The sequence below is a fragment of the Colletotrichum destructivum genome, chromosome 1 (assembly GCF_034447905.1).
Source record: "Colletotrichum destructivum chromosome 1, complete sequence".
Lineage (NCBI taxonomy): Eukaryota > Fungi > Ascomycota > Sordariomycetes > Glomerellales > Glomerellaceae > Colletotrichum > Colletotrichum destructivum.
This window is the reverse complement of record NC_085896.1, coordinates 1,980,185-1,999,719: the sequence shown is the minus strand read 5'-3', so window position 1 is coordinate 1,999,719 and position 19,535 is coordinate 1,980,185. Positions and strand designations below refer to the sequence as shown.

General features: G+C 54.3%; 3 protein-coding genes across 3 annotated transcripts; 1 reads left to right on the top strand and 2 right to left on the bottom strand.

Moving 5' to 3' along the window:
• Window positions 1-1,547: 1,547 nt before the first annotated feature.
• CDEST_00618 (Putative TRAM1-like protein) lies at window positions 1,548-3,963 on the top strand. Its single transcript, XM_062916777.1, has 3 exons — window positions 1,548-2,457; window positions 2,584-3,303; window positions 3,392-3,963. Exons 1-3 carry the CDS (start codon window positions 2,239-2,241, stop codon window positions 3,839-3,841), a joined length of 1,389 nt encoding a protein of 462 aa, XP_062772828.1. The 5' UTR covers window positions 1,548-2,238; the 3' UTR covers window positions 3,842-3,963.
• A 1-nt stretch (window position 3,964) lies between these two features.
• CDEST_00617 (Putative Type 1 protein exporter) lies at window positions 3,965-10,762 on the bottom strand. The gene is made up of 4 exons (XM_062916776.1): window positions 9,554-10,762; window positions 8,961-9,431; window positions 6,763-8,906; window positions 3,965-6,698 (listed from the first exon to the last, which is right to left on the bottom strand). The coding sequence occupies exons 2-4, from the start codon at window positions 9,417-9,419 to the stop codon at window positions 6,269-6,271; spliced, it is 3,033 nt and encodes a 1,010-aa protein (XP_062772827.1). The 5' UTR covers window positions 9,420-9,431; window positions 9,554-10,762; the 3' UTR covers window positions 3,965-6,268.
• A 6,553-nt stretch (window positions 10,763-17,315) lies between these two features.
• CDEST_00616 (uncharacterized protein) lies at window positions 17,316-19,424 on the bottom strand (the record flags this gene model as incomplete). Its single annotated transcript, XM_062916775.1, has 1 exon — window positions 17,316-19,424. The coding sequence occupies one exon, from the start codon at window positions 19,422-19,424 to the stop codon at window positions 18,798-18,800; it is 627 nt and encodes a 208-aa protein (XP_062772826.1). The 3' UTR covers window positions 17,316-18,797.
• Between the last annotated feature and the right edge of the window lie 111 nt (window positions 19,425-19,535).

The window sequence follows — 19,535 nt, the reverse complement described above, 5'->3', positions numbered from 1 at the left end:
GAACAAGACGTTGGTTGTCTTGATTGATCCGGAAGTGCCGGCAGTGCCGGTGACCGCCCCAGATCTTCGGCGACGACAGGTGACAGACCTGGAAAGTGGCTAGCATGTGCGAGATGCGTGGGTGGTGGGCGCGCGGGGCAATTAAGTAGGATGCATTGGTTGGTGGGGTTGAGATCTGAGAGACAGGGTCTGTCTGAACGACCAACGCGAGCCAAACGGCCTTGATCAGCATTGATTTCTCGCCCTTACTGTCCCGATGGCGATTGGCTCGTGCAACGAAGCAGTAATTTCTGGAGGTGGAAATGATGACCACCTGGACTTCTCTTCCCGCCCAAGCAAAGTAACCCGACACGAGAAAGGCGAAGCATCGACGATGATGAAGCTGATGGCCTGTAACTGAGGCCGTCAAGGATGAGTGGGCCGGCCTGGCTAATGCTCGTTCACAGGCGACGACTTCTTTCTTGTTGCTGGGTAAGACGACCGACACATGATAACACGAAGCCTCCGCCGGACTGAGTTTCGTTTGTCAAGACATCCACGGTGTCTTTTTTTGGTGAGATGGGAGTTTCCGCTAATGGAACGGCAAAGAGAGAGAGAGGCGCGACTCGACAAAGAGGAAAGTTGCCGTCCATCTTCTTGCCCCACCACCCCTCCCCCTTTGCTTATCACTCGCTGTCTACTGGGCGAGAACGGGAGGGGACAAAGAACGCAACAGAGGTAGATATGATAATGCATTGTGAACATTGTGTTGCCAGCGTGTCATTTGCTCCCGCGTGTCTTTGTTCTCGGCATCGAGCTTGATGTACGCATCACAGTCCCGCAGAGGTGCATGTTCCCATCTCGATGACGAGGTTGGCTTGACTTGTCCGCTCGAAGAGCTATCAGCCCAGCTTCGCTGCGTCGTGATCCAAGGCACAAAAAGTACAACACTGCAACCTGGCTTTGTAAATCTCAAGAGCGCAAGCTGGGGACAAACATCACTGCTGGTATGCCATCGAGATGCAGATGAATGGGGGAAAGGAACATTTGCTTCGCTATGCCGTTGATACCCATCTCAAAAGGGTGGCCCTGGTTCTGCTTTTGATACCGTAGCAATTCACACGTGTGTGCACTTACCGTTCGGTGCATGCCTAGGTATCTTGTGTCGACTGTTGTTGGCAAGGCTGGAGAGGGCGTATTGGTGAGGACGGAAATGGAGGGTAGCATACAGCGTCGGTTTGCTTGTGCTGCATGGCGTACCTACATCGTAGGTGTCGTGCATGGCAAGTAATGCCAGGGACGGATACAACGTCTCCTGCAGCGGGGTGCGCCAAATGCAAGATGAGGTAAGGTGACCCGGGCCTGGAACGAAAAGCAGGGGGTGATCACGGGTACGATGGAGCGCCCCGAGCAGTCCCACCCGGCAGATTAGGTACTGCGACCATTCACCACTTCCCCGCAACCCCCCCCCCCGTCTTTCTACCTTGTTTAATTGGTTGATAGTTGTGCTCCCTGGTATCGTGGGGGTGTTTTTATTTTTCTTTCCCATTCTCTTTTTTTCTTTTCACCCCTGCTGGCCTTCTTTTCCCTCGATAGCTTCTCACGATTTTGTTGCTGCTCAAGTTTGTTTTCCTCTTGTTTGGCTCAATCTCATGATTCGTGACAGACGTGCGTTCGTTTGCTTGTTTCTGTCCCCCCTCTCCGTGTCTGATCCCTTCTGTTTGAACTGATCTGACCCCCAAGCCCTCTCCCCATTGCCTCTGCTGCTGCTCCGCTGCCGCTGCCGCTGCCGCTACTCCTACTGCTACTCCTACTCTTTGACCGCATTGCGGTCGAAAAGGCAACCAGACGACTAGTCTCTCGGTCAGACGAATTCCCACGACGAAACACAGAAGACTCAGGGAACAACCTTGAGCTCGTCCCCGAGTTTGACCCATCAGCGGTGCGCTCGCACATGCACTTTGCCAGCTCCTTCTGCTCCACCGGCCCGCCGACCACGTTCGCCCTGTCTTTTTCCCTTCCAAACTTTCATGATCGACAACGCCCCCCCTTCCCTCTGACCTTCTCGACGTCTAATAAACCGAATTCCTCCCTTTCAACCCACGACTTCCTTGCCTGGTTGTCCTTCTCCGCACTTGCCGACAGCTTCCAAAGTCAAATTCGCCTTCTCTCTACTCCTCTGTGTCTGCTGGCCCTTACCCCAGCCGACCTCCTTTAAACGACCTGAGACGCCTGCAGTGGCAGCAAGCTTCTGTCATCATGGCCGACTCCGAACCATTCCCTCTTCTCAACACCTCCGTCGACCAATTGCACTCCGTCGTCGACCATTCCCTCAACACGTCTCGAACAACGACGACGACGACGACGACGACGACAACAAGACGACGAAAGTCCAGCGCACTTGGGCAAGACATCCGCGCCGGCGATACTGGTCCCGCGCTCGCAACCTACGGAGCCATCGACGGCCCCATCACGCCTGTAATAACCCCTCTCCCGTCCATCTCTTCTCTCTACGCGTAGCAAGCCTCATGACTAGAGATGCAAACACCAGAGCCTCTATCGCTGTCCATTCAGCAGAACTGACCCTTCGTCGCTCTATTGCAGACTGAATCTACTAAACGCCTCTCAAAACGCCGCCGTGCTCGCGGCGGCCTATCTCGCATTCGTCAGGCCATGACTAGACACACGTACCTCGTGCCCGCCCTCATCGTCGCCATCACCGCCGCCCTTTATGCTGTCAAGCCCAACGATTCGAATCCCGTACATCGCTTCATATTCCTCTCGTACCGCTTGCCGCCCGACCCTGCCAATCCTGGCGCCCCGGCTCAATATGGCAAAGGTCTCTGGGACATTGCCTTTGTGTCCTTTTACACGGTCGTCCTGACCTTTACTCGCGAATTTGTCATGCAGGAGCTCTTGCGACCATTGGCCCGTGCCGCTGGCATTCGATCCCGGGGCAAGCAGGCTCGCTTCATGGAGCAGATGTACACTGCCATCTACTTTGGATGCCTCGGTCCCGCTGGTTTATACGTAATGAGTAAGACGCCCGTCTGGTATTACAACACGCGTGGCATGTACGAGGACTTTCCGCACATGACCCACGAGGCCGGCTTCAAGTTCTACTATCTCTTCCAGGCGGCGTATTGGGCCCAGCAGGCAATCGTCTTGCTGCTGGGTATGGAGAAGCCCCGTAAGGACTTCAAGGAGCTGGTTGGCCATCATATTGTCAGTCTTGCCTTGATCGGCCTCAGCTACCGCTTCCACTTTACGTACATGGGATTGGCAGTATACTCGACACACGACATTAGCGATTTCTTCCTCGCAGTAAGTACATGCTCCTTTCCCTAGATCATCTGTTCATCAGAGCAGCAACCAGTCATGGAACGGCGAGGAAGTCTAACGGGTTTGATAGACGTCCAAGGTTTTGAACTACATCGACTCGCCCATTGTAGGGCCTTACTTTTTCCTCTTCATGTGTGTCTGGATTTACCTGCGCCATTTCATTAACCTTAAAATCATCCTCTCCCTCTTCACGGAGTACACCACTGTCGGACCATTCGAGTTGAACTGGGCCACACAACAGTACAAGTGCACCCTTTCGCAGTACATCACTCTCGGTCTCCTCGCGTCCCTCCAAGCTTTGAACCTCTTTTGGCTGTTCTACATCTTTCGCATTGCGTACCGCTTCCTCCGCTACGATATTGCGGAAGACGACCGCAGCGACGCTGAAGCCACCGACGTTGATGACGAAACCGAGAAGAGGAGGAAGCAAGCCTTGGCCGACGACAAGAGCAATGGCCACGCTTCCGGACGGAGCAGCAGTGCGCCCAGAGCCAGGCCTACCAATGGTCACACGAAATAGGAACATGAATACGGAATTCCTTATCCGAGGTATTGAGACGAACCGGTATTGGTGTCCCTAGAGTTCACGAAGACATTCGCTTGCATCTGTGCTATCACAACTCGCGGCTATACACTAATACCCAGAAAGATGAGAATTGAGGCATTCTGGGGGATAATTATTTGCCACAATGGAGATGTCCAAAGTTCCTGACCACAATTGTTTGGAATGGCTTGGCGGCTGTCGCATCGTATGCAATGCATTCAAATCGCGACACGCGAGGTGGTATCGAGCCGTCTCGCCCGGCTGACCTATTTACATACGCAAAAAAACGACGGTGCCCAGCACGCGCAGGCCATGACTTATTGGTCCCAGAAAACCGAAGGCCCTAAATAGGTGCTCAATGGATCACACCGAGTCCTCAAGAGGAAGACAGATCAACATTGGCGAAGCACACGACATCAGACTTCGGTCATCATTATCCGGCTATCGACGGGTACTCAAAAAACAGTCAGATTGCGTCGTCTAGTTGGTTATGCGACATGCCGGTGGCTGAGGGGCAGGGTGCCAAGGACAGGTCGCTGGTGGTAGTGGTGATGAGGAATGAGTGAGGTGAGACAGGTCTGTGTTCGTGAACAATGCCGGCGCACCCTCCTGCGCGACTTGACCAACCTACCTCCACACCACTTGAGCAAGGCCTCGCGCCCGCTCAGCCTCACAACATGCACTCGCTCACGGTGGCTATCTCGGTCGCCATATCTTACACAACTCAGCCCTGTGGCCCCCTTTTTCCTAGATGTATCTTGGCAAAAGGGGACAAATTGGTATAAAGGCCGCGGCAGATTGAGGCAATGCCTACCTTAGCTCTTGAGGGTGATTATTGACGTGGAGACGGGTCAGATACAGGCATAGAAGATGAGGCGGATCAAGTTCAATAGAGAGGAAGTCGCACGCGTGTCTGACTCTGTCTGGTCAATTATGTTTATAAAAAGGGGCGGGGGGTTTGCTCCGGCTCATGTCCGCCCAAAGGTCTATTGAACTTGATTATCAGCTCAGGAGTAGATCATATACCGATGACGTGCGACCTAATCTCTGTGGCATTATGCAATACCATATCAATTGTAATCACTGATATATACATTGTGAATCTGGGTGCTGCACTAGAACCGTCAGCAGGTACAGTCAGCCGTCAGGAGATCTGATCAGGTGTAAGACCTAGCATGCAACACAGCATGTCACACATCAAACACATAACAATGATTGTTCTTGGAGTGCCTTGAGCATTTGAGCAAACCGGATCTATGGCGTCGCAAAGTCTTGCGCGCGATCACTACTGTCTATGGACCTTGAGTCTTGGGTTGTCGCAAGGCGATTCCCAGCCGCTGCCCCAATACTAATAATAACTGAAAGGAGAAGAGAGGTGGCATTATAACCAGCCACTATGAACCTCTGGCATATTCCCTTGTGCATTGTCCAGATAAGACAATAGGGAAAAGATGAAGGTGCGGAAAAAAAGGAAAAAGGGCCAAAGCAGGCTTTCTAATAGTTTACCTGTTGCACCCATCGTGTGGATGGCAAGGGATTTTTAAAAGCAACGTTCATCAAAATGCAAGTCCGCCGCCGCGCAACTGTTCCTCGTCCCAGAATGACCTTCCGAAACCCAGCCCCTCCAGCCTTCCAAGCTGATGCAGGCCCAGACAAGTGATTTTGAGTCTCATCGAACGTGATGAATTCGGTCTCTGCGATGCAATGCAGAACAAGCTGCCCATGGTGGCAGGTGTCGATCTGTGATCGAAAGAAAGGTTGCTGTTGAGAGCTCATAATTAAAGGAGAAGTTCTTTCCCTCCTGTATGATGATGATGGTAATGAAGAAGAAAAGAATGCTCTGTCCATTCAAGAAAAAGACGAGTCGCATCCAGTTGTTGTACACACAGATTATGAAACGAAGGGGGCTGGGTGGTTTGCAACCATAGAAGGTAGGAAGTGAGAGCGTGTCCGGTGGCAATAGTCGAGAAAAAGTGACCCTACTGGCCAACCAACCGAGCCAGGCCCAAAATACCAATTCTGAGGGTTGTCGTTTTTGTTGTACTTGTGAAAGTCCTCTCAGCTTTTGAGATCCCATAGCCAAAGGGTAAAGAAATGTGTATGTGTGTGAACTCCAAACTCCGAGTCGCCGGTTTGATGCAATCTTAAGCCGTTAATCCGTTGTACCTGGGTCATAAAAGGCGCGTGCCTCGTTGTATTCGTAAAGGAAATGTGCAGTCCTGCTGTAGGAAGCTGCAGATTAGGGGGTTTATAGTCAATAAAGAGGGCATGTTTGGGTTTAGTTAACAAACATTGCCATCAGTAGCAGTGCTTGGTTGAGAGGGCTGAAGCTGTGTGCTGATGCTGTGTATCCAGGGGGCCGACAGTGTCCAGATATTGGTCTTGTTCTATCCGTTGGAACAGCTAATGTCGACCAGAGCTACCAGAGCGGTCGGAATGGTCGGAATGGTCCGAATCGTTGTGGACACTGTGGATGGACTCTGCATCAGAGCTGCTGGAGGAGCTGGATGAATCCTCTCCGGTGGTGTTGGCCTTTGAGTTGTTCCCTGAGCTGCCGGGCAGGATCGTGGACGAATCAAGGCTAGTGTAGCCGTCCGAGTGCCCGTCCGTCTGCTTCTTGGAGACAATGTTCGCCTTTCTAAGAAGTTTCTGTGCCTTCCTACTTGCAGCACGGGCCTTCTCGGCGGCGCGTTCTGCCTGCACTTGTCTCTCCCACATTGAGGCGTACCGTCCGTTAGCAGCAACCAGTTGATCATGAGTGCCCTTCTCAGCGATGGTGCCATTGTTAAGGACGATGATCTGGTCAGCATGCGTGATGGTAGACAGTCGGTGCCTATGACCCGTGTTAGATATTGTGACCTTCAAAACCAACAGCGCAGTGGGGTCAGAATACGTACGCAATGATGAGCAATGTCCGGCCCTGGCCGAGATGCCCCAGTCTGTCCTGGATCTGCTGCTCGGTATGCGCATCGAGAGCCGACGTGGCTTCGTCAAGCATGATGATCTTGGGGTTCTTGAGAATCGTCCGCGCAATCGCGACCCGTTGTCGCTCTCCACCGCTGAGCTTGAGACCACGCTCGCCGACCTTCGTGTTGTACTGATCCGGGAAGGACATGATTCGATCGTGAATGCTGGCGGCCCGGCAGGCTTCAAATACTTCTTCGTCGGTGGCGGCTTGGTTGGCGTATCTGAGATTATACATCAGGGTATCGTTGAACATGGTGGTGTCCTGCGGAACAACTCCAATAAAACGCCGGACCGAATCGATAGTAAGGTCCTTGACGTCCTGGCCGTCGATCTCGATGCTGCCGGAGGAGGTGTTGTAGTATCGAAACATCAGGCGGAAAACAGTCGACTTGCCACCGCCGGATTCGCCCACAAACGCCGTCGTGGTACCGGGCTTGCATTCAAAGTCAAGATCTTTGAGGGCCTTATTCTTTGGGTCGTAGTTGAACGCAACCTTGTTCCACCGGATGTTGCCATGGCATTCCGACAAGGGTCTTGCTCCCGGCGAGTCAACCACGGTGGGCCTAACCTTGAACAGCTCCAAAAGGCGTTCGCCCGAGATCATTGCCTGTTGGATGGTCCGGTAGAAGGACCCGAAGATGTTTAGAGGCGTCTGCAACTGGTTGAGAAACGTCATGAGGGTCAGGAAACGGCCGACATCCATGTCGCCACGTGTCACCTGGTAAGCCCCGAAAATCATAACCACGCTGAATCCGACCATGAAGACGAAGGCCTGAATAACGTTCATCCGGTTCGCCCCCCAAGTGACCTGCTTTTCGGCGTCCTGGTAGGCTTGAATCGCGTTCCGATAGCGCTTAAACTCCCATTCCTCGGCGTTGAAGTACTTGACCGTCTCGTAGCTAGTGATCGAGTCGTTCTTCACTGCTTCTTCCTCTCTGTCGGCGTTGCTCATAGTTCGTCGCTGATCTGCCCTCGTTTGTGCCATGCGAATGGTCAGGAACAAATACCAGAATGTCAAACAACTGACGATGGCTCCGTAGGTTGCGTCGAAAAAGTAGCAAAAGAAGCAAACGGCGAAGACAAGATCAATAATCATGGGCAAGACCGAGAACGTCGCCTGCTCGAGGAAGGAATTAATTGATGCGCCTTTATTCAAGGCAGAGAGGACTTCTCCGGTTCGCTTCCCCAGATGGAAATCCAGGCTGAGGGAGTGGACGTGCTCAAAGGCTGCTGACGTTAGAGCTCTATAAGAATTTTGTGAAATTGGCACCCATAGGATGGCACGGAACGCATCAAGAAGCATGCCCGTCCCCTGCAGTAGCCGAAGAAAGATGAGGAGGGCGAGAGCAGCCCAGGGGGCTTGTTGGAGAGTCAGCTCCCTAGTCAGCCAACCAACAACCAGTGGGACGAGGACGTTGACGGCACGTTGCGTGAGTAAGAGGACCACGCAGATAGCGAAGAGTAACTGCAGGTGCGGCGATCCCTTAGGCCATTGGTACTCGAAAAAGACCTGGTAGCTCCGGACATACTCCCACCAGCTCTTATGGGGTGCTTTGTCGGGTCGATAGAAGCCGGGTTCTTTGCAGTCCTTAGCTACGGCGGTACCCTCGGCTGTGCCATTAGTGTTGCCGACAGTGCTCCCGTTTCGCGAGGTTCGAACCGATCGCCCGTTCTGACTGCTGTACGACATCCGGTGGCCATTAAGCAAAGGCGTCGTCTCCTCCGCACGTTGCGATGAGTTCTGTTCCTCGAACTTGTTTTCCATTTGCTGGGGGTTTCGGAACCAAGCCGCGACATAAATACCAACGAGGAGCATCATCAAAACGATGCGAACGACGCCGAGGATGATATCTGCCACGGCCCACTTGGAAATGTGCGGCTGTGGTGACTCGACCCGAGACGTCTTGGGGGCTTTAGGGTTTGTGACCTCGAGAATGGTGCAGATGCAGATGATCAGCTCGCCAATGAGAGCGAGAGACCAGGTGACGAAGTGAGCTATTGTCGGGGCTTCGTGCCATTCGATGAGCGTGGTGAGGAGGTAGAGATACAAGTTTGGCGATGCAATGAGGTAGACCTGTTTCCAATTAGCCAAAGTTTCGGGGACGGATGGGCGTTGGGCATGGCGTACGATCATAGAGCGCGAATCCTTAGCACCCTGAACGGCTCCTTCCAGCTCCTTCATTACATAGCTGAAGTGAGCAATGGCATTGGAGACGAACGTGAGGAACACGGCGGCGGAGATCCACGTGAGCCATGTTCTGGAGGTCGGGGACAGAATGGCACCGAATCTTTTGCGTTCGGGGTCGTTCTCGCCACGGCGCTTCTTCTTCTTCGAAACGGGCAGCCGTTTGCCGCCCGGGCCCTGAGCGTCTGCGCTGGCCTCATCTTCTTCTTTGGGCGCCGTCACGATGCTGTAGGTAGCGGCCGAGACGATGAACACCAACAGCAAGACCAGCGGATAGTAGCAAAGTGTTTCGTCGAGGAGGAAACAGGAGAAGGCGTCGTATTCGTCGCAGGTCAAGTTGGCTTTCGGGCTCGTGCTGTTGTCGAGCCGCATCGGCAGCGGCGGCTTCTCGACACCAGCCATGGTGTGTGAGGACTGTGAGGGAGAAGAAAATAGATGTCAGAAACAACAAGTGAAGGAAAGATGTCCCCCCTGTACGGGAAAGGGAAAAGGGAAGGGGGGGACGGAAAGAGAGGGAAAGGACGAAGAGGACTTACAATTCGTGATCCGGGGGAAAGTAGGATATTGATTTCACACCATTGCCAGATATGCCACTTGCGCGTTGTAGACGCAGGTCGGCGTGGTTTCCCGTGGCGAGTTGGAGGCCCGGTACGGATACCTCTGTAAGTAAGTCGCAAGGGAAGTGGGAGTCCACAGGAGCGACGCAAAGAGACACGAGATCTCGTTTCGGGCCCAAGCAAGATGTTCTTGCAAGGCACAAGCGACTGACTGGAGACGCGAGTGGCCTGGCAGGCAATTATCCGCCCGTCTGAAAGGTTCTGGGTCTTGCTCTGGGTGCAGGTGGTGCAGGTGGTACCGGGGGGTAGGTAGGGGTCGGGAGCGCTGAGACCGGGGGGTGTCGTGCAAATGCCAAAGGGTGCGTTCCCAAAGGCTCGTGGTGCCGGGGGTGTGCAGGTCGAACCCACAGGACCACAGGGCGGTACAGAGGGGCCCTTCAGTTGGAGTAGTGGTGGGGTCGGTCGCCTGACTTGCTCCAGTGGCGAAAAGCCACTCCGAAGTCCCTGGTAGTCGAGTCAAGACTTGTCAGATACTCGGCGGCCGAGGACCGGTGGGGCGGGATTTTTCTGGCAAGGTGGGCTCGAATGCAAAGCAGAGGCAGGCTGTGCCCCGATCTGAGAGGCAAGAAAGGCGCGGCCCCTTCCTTGGAAACTGAGGGGAGTTGGGCCAGTGGGAGCTGAATTCTGGATACCTCGACTGGGTGGGCTCGACTTGGGTTTGCCGCAACAGAGCGAGAATGAGACCTTGGACGGAGGAAACCAAGGAACGGGAAGCTTGTGACTGGGAAAGAGCAGGTAACAGGTAGCAAGAGGCCTCGGGTTGAAAGACAGGGGAAGGGGGGGCGTGACGCTGGAGAGGTATCCGCCAAGTATATTCGTGAGGTGAGAGCGATGTACGCAGTATCCGGAGCAGGTAGTATAGACGATGGAGAACGGCAACAGCTGCTTAGTTGCTGAGCTGAGCCTGCCGACAGCCGGGGTCAGTACCGAGCTTTTCCTCTGTGTTTTCCCCCCGCCTAAAGAACGAGCGACGACGAAATCTCCAAGCGCGTCAGTGTGGTGAGAGAAAAGGCGGGTCAGATGAAAAAAAGAAGGCAACAGGGAAAGAAGGCGAGAATGAGAAGGAAACCCTATAGGTCTTGGGGTGCGTACAAGTATGGCAAGACGAAGTGCAGTCGTCAAACGGTGTCTCTGGAGGGGGGGAAGAAGCGAGGGGGGAAGGTTGGGATAGTGAAGATGATGATGGTTATTGGAGGGAAGAAAGGTGAAGTGGTGGGTGGGTGGAAGGGATGATGGCAGGAAGGAGCCTGAAAGCAGAAGCAGGTACAGCGTACAGCACCAGCTGCATACCTGCCACACAGGCAGGCACGGATCGCCCAAAAGGGTAAGTACGGTCTAGGTCTACTGCCACAAGCAGCCGTAGCGTATCACTGTGTGTGTAGTGCTGTGCAGTGCAGTCGGTAGGCGGGTTGGTTTATGAAGTAGATACCTAAGGTAAAGTATGTAAGGCAAGGAAGGCGAGGAAGGGAGGTTGGGTGAAAGATGGGTGTGGTGAGTTGGTGTGCTGTGATGGCAGGTATGGATTGTAGCTAAGTGCCTATGGGTACTTACCTACCTAAGGCAGGCTACGTAGGTACTTGGGTATGGTTGGTAGGGTGAGGCGGGACTCGTTGGTGTTATGTAGTCGTGTAGCGCATGTGCATGGCGACCGGGCGACTTACTTGATTTCACAGCGCCGAGATATGTCAGTGGCAGAATTGTTTGGCTCGTTTCGTTTGCTAGCAGACGTGAAGCCTGTGATGGCAGCAGCCACAGACACGAGCACGCAGAGTATCACGCCCATAGTGCAGTTGTAGCGGGCAGTATGTAGCGGGCAATAGTCAGTGGGCGGTGGCCTGCCTGGCGCGGTACCTTTTTGCTGCGACCGAAGACAGTGAGTGGCTGGTATTATTGGCCCGTTGCTGTTGCCAGGGAAGTGCTGGCTAGACGGTTCGGGAGATGAGAATCCGGCATCCACCCTCGAAAGTCGAGCGTGGCTATGGGGAACTACCATGCTGGCTGGTTTGTGTGAGGAGTGGAGCATCTATGATGGTGTTTGCCGATGTTGGTGATGATGAAGATTGTGTTACTGTTGTCGTAAACAATGATGGATAAATGGTGATGGTGGTGGCAGTGGCAGTGTTGGTGGTAAGGACGGACGAGAGGCACACAGACTATGGAAAGCTGTCGACGAGGTGCACCTGGACTCTCCCCCAAGGTCCGAGATGGTGTAAGTGGATGTAAACGGAACAAGAGCCTGCAGCTTCTGGGCTGAGTGTCAAATGAGGGTCTGGACTCGGTTGATGGATGGAAACAGGTCTTCGCCAAGGGTCCTGCTGGGCGCGCCCTGGTTAGTGCCGGGGCTACTCATGCATGCCTATGTATGATACCTGCTCGCTGCGGTGGTGCCAACGGAGCGAAAGCACGGAACATGGAAGATGGAGTTCGAGGTGAGGACACGAACGGGGGGGGGGGATGGAGATGAGTGTTTAGAAATTGGGCCCCCAAAATGGGAACGGACAGCCAAGGGAATACATAGAAAGGGACACAAACTCCGACCGAACACGACCTCACCCGGACACACACGCTGACACGTTACAAGGGAGGTGAAGAGAAGCTTAAATGACACTTCAGGGCCATGCCGCAGGTTATATATAAAAAGAAATCAATAATGGTAGCACAGCCCACGGCCCAATGGCGATGCCAATACTGCAGATCGGGGAGTTCGGTGACAAGCGCCCCGTAGGAGGTGTGTATATATGACAGGTTGATGGATGATGCTTGTGACGACGTGCGGTCAGACCGGACGCCGGTGACAAGGCATTTAATCCGATATGCTCCTCGTGTTGCACGAAACCTCGTCGTATGCAAGAAATATGAGATACCCGTCATGTCTTGCATGGCAGTCAGGTGCGGTTGACGGCCTTTGTCCGTCGTTATTACCAACGACCGGTGGTCCAGTGACGAGAATAGCGCATCCTGTCTGTCTCCTTCACACGCTTCTGTCACGGCCAGAGTGGGGCGAGGAGGGGGGGTCAAGATTAGAGGTTGGGATGAGGGATCTGAGTAGGTACCGAGACCACACATATACCTTCCCTGCCTTAGGTGGTTTTTTTTATAGGGGTCTTAACTGCTTGTACAGAACGAACACCCGACCTCCACCGTATCGTTGAATTGGGTAGTGTTCATCAAGTCCTCAAGTCTCAGAACAATGCTGCAGCTGACGAGGGAAGAAAGGAAATCTAGTGGGAAAGGCCTCGTTCGCCGACCGAGGAAGGCGGGGGTCGGAACGGAGTCGGTTGGGTCGGTACAGAGATGAAAACGTGAGCCGAATGGCCGGAATGAGACGAATAAGGATGCGTAACGATGGTGAGGGATATTGAGAAACACAACATGTTACTCAAGGGTCTCTCTACCTGAGAAACCCCGCAGATATGTACACGGCCAGGTATAGAGAATGGAGGGAAACGAATGAATTAGATCGAAAATTGCGGCATCCAATATCCCATCGACCCTTGTTGCTTGCAAGTTCTGAATAGAGGCAAGTGTCAATGTACATACATACAGTACGCAAAGCTATGAGGTCAGGTCCTGCCGGCAAGCTGACGACTGGCCTTGCAGGTAGAGGTTTCCATCCTCGTTCTTTCTTTCCTTCTTTTTCTGTCTTTCCTTTTTACCCTCGGCAGCTTTTCTTTTCCTCTCCATTAGTGTTTCTTTTCTCTTTGCGGACTTCGAATGAGAAGTGAGTCTGTGTCCCATCCCAGACATGTATGTCTAATGTGTGAAGGCAACGAGTTCCTGCTTCCTGCCCTGCCGGTTCTGGTGTTTCTGGGGCGGTTCCAAAGCGTGCTTGCGCTGCCACTTACCGTAGTGCTGATGCTTGGTGGTTATGTGCAGCTTACAAGCATAAGCGGGCATCTTTCCTTCGACTTGGATATGGAATGGGCACCGGCCGAGCAACAGACAGCAGACAGGGAGCCTTCCCTCCGTCTCTAAATCTTTTGACCTTGTGTCATCTGGCCGAATCTCTTTCACTACAGCATCTCAGCCACTCATCACTCACAGAATGCCCCCCTTTCCAGTACCTCCGGACCACTTTGACCCCCTCCTCCAAGGACTCCGTCAAAGAACGGCTTCAAGCCAGCTCCCAAGTCGCCGGCGGACCGTTCGACTATGACTAGCACTCTTTTCCGATGCCAAGTCCCTTTATCTCGATGCTGGTGGTCTTGTCTTCCTTCACACGCAACATTGCTGTGCACCAAAGGGCCGCCAGAGGTACTACAGTTACTTGTACTGAAGCCCGAGATGCGCACTGACGACTAACGCAGCACTACTGCCCACTTGTCAGCCACCTACTCGCGATACCAGTTTGGTGTTCCAGAGGTAGGGAGGTAGGCGAGATGCTGCCTCCGATCCGCCGCCTTTATCCCCCCCCCTTTTCGTTCCGGCACCGGCTCTGAGCTCGTCGAAGGCGGTTGAGGAACAAAACAAAACAAAACAAAATTGAGCAGTGGCCGACCTCGTCATCCTATTCCCAAGACCCCCCTGACGTCGCCTATGTGCCTGCCGTCACTGCTTGCGATGTCGTTGTGGTTGATATCAGCTCGCTTTTGGGTGGTCAGAAGCCCGACCAAACGGGTTGCATCCAGGCCCCATCTCACCGCTTGACCTTGACCATCAGCTGCGTTAGCAGACGAGGGACACAGTGACGGCAGCCGCAGCGTGCATGCCACCATGCATGTACGCACACGCTCCAGACCCGCAGTGTGCCTGCCCTTTGCTTTGGAAACTTTTCAGGAGTGTTCGTACAAGCACGTCCAGACCCGACAGCCACCACCTCGCAGACAGGCCGGAATACCCCTGCAACTCGGCGGTTTCGACCGTGCTGGACGTGGTAGAGTAGCCGTTGCTCTTTGGTCAGAATCAAATACTTGTGTACACCACCAAACCACGTCCCCAATGACGAACCACCCCCCTTCGAGCCCTTTCTATTAGTCGTCCTGGGCATAGACGAACGACTCAGGTGCAGCGAAGAAACGATTAACTGATAGCCTCGGGTGGCTTCGCCCATGACCCGATGCTCGTGCCGTATACGCCCAGAGTGCACCTGGCCGCTTCTGCCGCTGCGCCAATAGCGGGCTCTGATTGTAGGCCCGTTAAGGATTGACGATCCTCGCTCTCCTTTTTTACGAACACGTCCGCGCTATCACAAGTCGGTTCCCAAAAGATGCGACGGTCACCGCTATGCTTGTACACGTTCGCGACGGCAGATAGCTCGCTCTCGCAACCCGGCAATCAAGGAAATGCACGCGTTGCAGCCCGGCTCTCTGTGTGCTTCTGTAGAGAACGGGTTCGTGTTGGTGCAGGTGACTTCGCTCGCCTCAACCGCCATAGCTGCCCGTCGTGTGGAAGAGGTTGGTGACGGATGATCTGCAACGCCAGGCTCGAGCCACGCTGTTGCGGCGAGTCGCGGCTGTCGCAGACTGTCCGGTTGGGAAGTCGCCGATGCTTTTAATAGCTGTTTCACTTCCACCGTCCGCCGTCGACGACTGGCCCGCTGTGTGAGGGACGCACAACATCTCATCGCATTAGACAAGCTGTGCCATTACCTCGACACCCTTCGAGCCTTGCCCACACATGGACCTGCAATCACAGTTGCGTCTCACACATAATATGTACCTTCCTCGTCGAAGTCTCCAATTCGGATCTCATGGAGGGAGCACCTTCTACCAGCTCGCACGCGCATGCGCACAACCCAGTGAAATGTTAAGTGACCGACCGTCTGCCGGGCTGCGGCCCGGACGGCTGAAGTTCGCTTTCCACGATTGATCTGGCGCCTCAACCCGATGGTTCCCGCAATACGGCGCAGGAGGATCTGGGCTTCTTTGAGGCTGTCTCGCTTCACATCCACCGAAGTACGTTCAGATGCGGAGCGACGACGCTCCTCGACTCTCACACTCGTCCGGTTGTTTGTTTCTGAGAGGCGTCATTTGATCTTTTCGTCAAACGCGAGCACAAAAGCCATGTAGACACACTGCAGGCCGGCAGGTTCGTCCGTACCTATACAAGAGACCACATGGTGGCCGCCGTGCAGTAGATAGCGAAACAGCAGAGGTCAGCCCGCCAACGTCTATCACCATCGCTCAACGGATCAAGGAGGCCCGAGTTGGGTACTGATGCAGCTAGCCTCCTCACCGGTTGTAAGCAACTGCAGTGCAGTGACCATGCTTAAACGCGCGACGGAAACCCCATCCGAATCACCACCGGCATTTTCTGCAGGCGTCTAGACCACAACTTGACACCTCCGACAAGGGTGTCGCTCGGAGCCCACCCAAGAGGGTCTTCCGCCAATGATGGCGGCCCATGATACAACACACATGCTACACATACCCTTTCGCTTTCTCGCGTGGTTGTGATCGCGATTCAAGTTTGCTGGCATTGGAGAGGACAGTATGGATATATTTCTCTATGTCTCTCCGGTGTACACTCAAGACGGGTGGCCAAATATGGAGCTCATGACGTTGGGATGGGGTATGCGATTGTCTGGTGTCACAAGGCTGAGACGTCATTTCAACACAGGCATATGCACCCCATATGCAAAGTCGTGCGTCCGGGGAAGCATGGCTCGTGGGGGAAGACAACTGCAAGTGGGACTTCCCAACACACACTCACACACTCACTCACACACACACCCAAAGTGCCGTTGATCCCCCACATCGTGACATTTGCCCTCTTGAGCCTCAAATCTGACGACGTTGGGTTCTGACCACCACTCGTGCAGCGACAGGCTTTCCGTCCAGTCAGAGACCTGACGCAAGTTGCCAACATCAACTTTGATTGCGACCAGCAGCGTCTCCGAGTAATTGGCTCTGGGAGATGATACTCGTCGCGTCCCAAACAGATGAAGAGCAGCAACATCGAGATTCTTGGCATCACATGACATTTGAGGTGGCCATCTGCGCTACGGCAGGCTTCTTTGACGCAGGCTGTCGACCTCCTTGGCTGTGATCGTCGCTTGATCGGTCAATCTTATGGTCTGGACCCTCGCGGCCGTCACTAATAAGCTGCATATTGTTTGCGACAAATCACCTCCACTGGCACCACGTTAAGGGGGGGGGATAGCAAGGGCCGGCATAAGCAGCCCGCGTTGTTTCGGGAAGGGAGCGCAGTTGCGCCTGTTTCAGCGGCCGAGTTTCTGTGTGCTGATTTACACTTTCGTATCGAAACGCCTTGCCGTATTCTGCGTTTCTCGCGGCCGTTGAAATTGACCAAGTGGCGGGGAGGGGGTCCCGCATGTATTCGTACATTATTAAATGGACTGGCCGTCAGGGTCCCTCTGAGAGTCTACGTCTTACTGTTCCGGCCAGGCTTTCCGCACGAACAAGACATCGACCCAACAACGAGATGACAGTTGTTCGCCACAGGGCGCTCGGCCGGGACGTTCAAGGACCCATGCTTCCCAAATCTCACGATGTGATCGTGTCTATGGGCATACGAAGGCAGCCGGCCCAGGTGGCTTGGAGTGCATGCACGACTTGCGTGTGTCGGATGACGGGTCTGACTCAGATGCATGGACCCAGCATCTGAGTGGCTGTCAACCACTTCCGTCGGTGGCTTATTGTTGCAAGACGCCAGGAAAAGAAGAAGCAAAACCAAAGACCGGGGCCCTTGCAATCGAGGATGACCCAACGACGTGAGCATCACCATTGCCGCTCTCCAAGACAGCTTGCAGTGTCCTGCGGATCCGGGAAACGCGCGCCGCTTCCGCGCAAAACGAGAGGATTTCCGCGGCCGAGGCACAACCAACCCAAGAGGCGGTGATGGCTAGGAGACGTACCATCTGAGACATGGCATTGCTTCTATCTTTTTCTACATTTCCCTCTTACTTTCTTCCTCTCCCGTGCTACACATGAGATATTCTGCAGAAAGGAGAGGCTATCGTCAGCTGCTGCAGGTTGGGCCAAGGACGACCCTCTGAAAAGTCAGTCAAACGTATAGGGAGACACCTGGCGGCGCAACCGCCAGGGGCTTTTGCTGCCTTGTCCTATCTTGTTTTTGACTCCGAACCGGCAGTGCAGTCTTGACCAAGTCCTGGGAACTTGGCAAACGCAGGCAAAGAGGGGTGGCTGCTGCAGAGGCTTAGGATGGGCGGGGTCTGGAACGGGTGATCAACAGAGCCGGCATGACATGTCCCCCGAGACAAGACGCCCTTGGCCAAGAGAATCAATCATATGAGCTGCAATCGCGGGCTGGCCAAGCCATGGCCCAGTCGCGAATCGGATGCGGAGGACGAGCCGAAGACGAAAGCTCCGGGGGCTTCTGACGACCTCTCCCATTCGACGCTCGTTCGGGGAGAGATGCCACAGCGGCATGTTCCCACTGGAGACTCATCACAGGACTCGATGATGCTGCCGCGGACAAGGAGAGGGGAGGGAGATTGTCTTGGGAGAATAGGGAAGGATCGGTGGTCTGTTGCTACCATCATACCACTTCCGACCGATGTTTCTTAACAGTAACATGAAACATACCTGTCATCTGCTATTACATATGCTGCTGTCAACATATCTGGCAGATGCGCTGGGTATCTTTCTCCAATGGTAACCCGCCCGCGGGACGTATGAGGGGGGACAGATACAAGAAGACAGCGCAGGTTGGCGGCTACAACTTCCAATTCGGCCGTCCGACCTTTTCTCGATCCAATCGCAAGGTGCTAAGTAGCAACAGCATCAACGGCGGCGGCACGCCGAACTGGCCGCGTCCTTCCAGCCCCAGCCCAGACCCAGCATATATCTCGTGCTTCTCACCATTGGTTCTGACGAAACGGTTCCGGAACATGCGAACAATGACTCGGCAAGGCGAGCTTTGTCGAATTGGACCAGTGTGACAAACCTCTTCTGGGCCTGCGTGCCAAGACTACACCCGCAACATCGGGATGCGGTCCCTATCACGGCCGTATCGTGACGGTTGAAACGTTGACGTTTTCGATAACAACACAGCAAACAGAAAGGGCGGCCGGCGGTTTTGCCTGACTTGCATTTGTCAACCGTTGTTGCACAGCGCAACGCATCGATGCACGAAGGCTTACTCTGTACATGCAAAGAAGTCAAGCCCGCCGACGCTGAAATTGACCACACAAAACCTCGCTCGCGGTCTCAGAATGGAGACGACTGGCGATTCCTCCACCCTATCCCTTCTCACCCTCGCCTGGTATGTAGCCGTGTCTTGCTCCCCAAGGACTGGTCGGCGGGCTATCTCTCGCTGCTCTGGCTGAGGCTGGGAAGCTGTTGTGAGCCGCTGCAGCCCGAGTGAGATCTGTGTCTCTTACACACTCTCTGTGGTACACTGAAGAGGGCGGGGCGTGTGTGTTCTTTCGGGAGCACGACAGTCCAGTCACCGAATCACGCGAGACCCTGCAGCATGCGATTCGCACATTCTCGCTCCGTTTCGTGGGAGACGAGACCGGCTGCTTTAGAGACCCACGGGAAGGAGAATGGAAAGGCGTCTTCCGTGGAACCAGCGAGCGCGAGACGCGTTGCAATCCATGGCACATCGCCGAAGCCGGTTCTTTTCGATCCTGGCCCTCCTCCCCCGCCTGCATTCGGCTAGCTGCGCCGAGAAAAAGGGGGAAGGTTGTCAAGTGGGCTCCCGCGGCACGGTATCCTAGTACCGGCCGGGGGTGTTGGTGGTCTGTCGTGGCCCGGCTTTTGGGAGCTTGGGTATGAGCGAGGATAGTGTTGTATCTGACCTGCATGAGAGAGGATAGTAGCGGTGAAGGGGGTCGGTGTACTACATGCTTGTCCGGGGTGGTCATTGGGAAATGGGGTCCCCGCTTGCTTGCTGTCTCTCTTATCGTGCCCAAGAGGAAGCAGACAGATAGATAGGGGTGGTCGGAAGGGGGAAAGTCAGATCAAAGACTACTCTG

Bases quoted from the DNA above. Each gene is read 5' to 3' on its own strand.
- CDEST_00618 (XM_062916777.1), top strand. From the start codon at position 2,239: ATGGCCGACTCCGAACCATTCCCTCTTCTCAACACCTCCGTCGACCAA. The intron at 2,458-2,583 runs GTAATAACCCCT...GCTCTATTGCAG, and splicing joins TCGACGGCCCCATCACGCCT to ACTGAATCTACTAAACGCCT. The intron at 3,304-3,391 runs GTAAGTACATGC...CGGGTTTGATAG, and splicing joins TTAGCGATTTCTTCCTCGCA to ACGTCCAAGGTTTTGAACTA.
- CDEST_00617 (XM_062916776.1), bottom strand. From the start codon at position 9,419: ATGGCTGGTGTCGAGAAGCCGCCGCTGCCGATGCGGCTCGACAACAGC. The intron at 8,907-8,960 runs GTACGCCATGCC...AATTGGAAACAG, and splicing joins AGGATTCGCGCTCTATGATC to GTCTACCTCATTGCATCGCC. The intron at 6,699-6,762 runs GTACGTATTCTG...CACGGGTCATAG, and splicing joins CGGACATTGCTCATCATTGC to GCACCGACTGTCTACCATCA.